Source organism: Rhincodon typus, chromosome 48 (assembly GCF_021869965.1).
Source record: "Rhincodon typus isolate 14 chromosome 48, sRhiTyp1.1, whole genome shotgun sequence".
Lineage (NCBI taxonomy): Eukaryota > Metazoa > Chordata > Chondrichthyes > Orectolobiformes > Rhincodontidae > Rhincodon > Rhincodon typus.
Genome location: NC_063379.1, coordinates 5,487,601 through 5,490,149, shown reverse-complemented (window position 1 = coordinate 5,490,149; position 2,549 = coordinate 5,487,601). Strand labels below are relative to the sequence as shown.

Sequence of the window (2,549 nt, the reverse complement as noted above, 5' to 3'; positions counted from 1 at the left end):
TCTCTCTCACTCTCTGTTTCCCCATCTCCCTTCCCTCTCTCTCTCACACTGTCTGTTCCCCCATCACCCTCCCATCTCTCTCTCACGCTGTTCCCACATCTCCCTCCTGTCTCTCTCTCTCCCCCTGCACCCACCACATCCCAACTCCCTCCTGTCTCTCGCCGTTCCCCTACCTCCCTCCCATCTCTTTGTTTTCCCACCTCCCTCCCATCACTGTCTCTCTTTTCCCACATTCCTCTTTCCCTCCCTGTTCTGCCACCTCCCTCCCATGCCTCCCTCTTTCTGTTTCCCCACCTCCCTCAATGTCTCTCTCTCTGCCCCCCCAAATCTCCCATCTCCCTCTGTTCCCCCATCTCCCTCCAATTTCTCTCTCTCACTCACTCTGTTCCCCCACCTCCCTCCTGTCTCTCTCTCTGTTGTTCCCATGTCTCCCAACTGCTTGTCTCTCTCTGACCCTGGTATATCTCTATCGCTCTTTCACTCTGACCTCAGTATCTCTCTCTCACACTCACACTGACCCCATTATCCCTTTCTCTTCCACAGTCACTCTGACCCCAGTACCCCTCTCTCTCTCACATTCACTTTGACCCCAGGACCCCTCTCTCTCTCACTCTCCCACTGACCCTGGAATCTCGCTCTCTCACTCACTTACCCTGATCCCAGCATCTCTCTCACTCACTCTAAACCCAGGATCTCTCTCTCTACTGTGACGCAAGTATCTCTCTGTATCTCACTCTAACCCCTGTATCTGTCACTCACCCTCACTCTGACCCCGGGAACCAATCTCTCTCTCACTCGGACGTGGGTATACCTTGCGCACTCCCTCTCTCACTCAATCACTCTGAGCGCAGTAGCTCTCTCTCCCTGTGACCCTAGTATCTCCAATCATCTTACTGTCTGCCCTCAGTATCTCGCTCGGACACCAGTTTAAAAATACAGAAATCTGAATGATTTACATCAGTTTCTCTCGCAGTCAGGCCTTGGTTTGTACATACAGTGCTCTGTATGACTTAGATCAGTATCTCTCTCTCTCTCTGACCCCGGTTTGTATATACAGTGCTCTGTATGATTTAGATCAGTATCTCACTCTCTCTGATCCCGGTTTGTACATACAGTGCTCTGTATGATTTAGATCAGTATCTCTCTCTCTCTCTCTGACCCCGGTTTGTATATACAGTACTCTGTATCACATAGATCAGTATCTCTCTCTCTGACCCCGGTTTGTATATACAGTACTCTGTATGATTTAGATCAGTATCTCTCTCTCTCTGACCCCGGTTTGTATATACAGTGCTCTGTATGATTTAGATCAGTATCTCTCTCTCTCTCTGACCCCGGTTTGTATATACAGTGCTCTGTATGATTTAGATCAGTATCTCTCTCTCTCTCTCTGTCACTGACCAGTCCAGCAGGCTCTGGGCGGTTTGCTCGTCCTTGTTGTGACCGAGTTGGTGATGGACCCTCTTCCAGCGCTCGCACTGCTGGCCCAGGTAGACGCTGCACAGATACCGCCGGCGGTACCAGGCCTTGCGGCGCTGCTCTAGCTCCAGCTCGGTGCGGATCCGGGGCCGCCCCCGGCGGCGCTTGCCGGGCTCCGCGGGGCCTGCTCCGGGCCCGGGCCCTGGGCCTGGGCGTGGCTCCGGCTCCGGGGGCTGGCTGCGACTGGAGGCCCGGCGGCGGGGAACCTGCCGTGGTCCCGGGCTCTCAGGCTGGGCCATCCCGCTGGGAACCGAGCTCCCAGGCTTCAAGAGCGCGGCCCCGACACGCTTACCCGCGTCCTGCGCACGCTCACGGGATCCCGCGGCGCGCACGCCCGTGGCAACCAGCGCGGTATGACGCAAACTCCTTAGCAACCACGTTGCCCCGCCCAGCGCAATGACGTCTAACAAACCGCCCGCCCCCACCACGACGCCGTCCACCTGCTCCGCCCAGCGCTGCTCGCGGTCGATCAGGTGTCATCCCGGATCCACCCCCTTCCGCGCGTTTTGACGTACATTCCGTCAATGGCCCACCCTAGCGTGATGACGTCCAATCCAGGCCGTACCCACTCTGAATGACATCACGTCTCGACTGCACCTGGCGCGATGATACCTAGTTATTGCTCCGCCCGGCTTGATGACGTCAGAATCCGCCCTCAGCTCCGCGCCGTGACATCACATCCTGGTCCCACTCGGCGCATTGATGTCGCGCCTTGGCCCCGCCCTGCCTGCCCCGCCCGGCGCAATGATGTCACGCGCTGGCCCCACCCTGCGTGGTGATGTCATGCCGTTCCCCCCGCCCCCGGCGTGATGACGTTTTCCCCAGGTTGACAATGTTGGCTGTCTTGTTTGTAAGAAACCTCAAGCTGGGAGGAGGAGGAGATCCTTTTATCTCAGTGTTAGCGCTTCCTGGCAACATCCGTCTGAAAACATGGGAACAGTCCTGGGATATATTTTGGGGCTTTTTGGCCAGCAAGGGCGGCTGAAAGGTTACAGAGAAGGGTCAGGGAATGAAAGGTCACAGGGCAGTGAAGGGTCAGGGATGAAAGGTCACATTGCGGTGAAGGGTCA

General features: G+C 56.5%; 1 protein-coding gene across 2 annotated transcripts in view; it reads right to left on the bottom strand.

Moving 5' to 3' along the window:
• The window catches only part of LOC109924893 (E3 ubiquitin-protein ligase ZFP91-like), a 33,957-nt gene that overhangs the window by 21,947 nt on the left and 9,461 nt on the right, over positions 1–2,549 (bottom strand). The window contains exon 1 of one of the 2 annotated variants that reach the window (XM_048620780.1): positions 1,402–1,762. The exons of the other annotated variant lie outside the window; for it this stretch is intronic. Coding sequence (XP_048476737.1) covers positions 1,402–1,718 — 317 coding nt within the window. The 5' untranslated portion in view covers positions 1,719–1,762. Of the gene's footprint in view, positions 1–1,401; positions 1,763–2,549 lie in introns of those variants that run through there. 2 annotated transcript variants of the gene reach the window in all.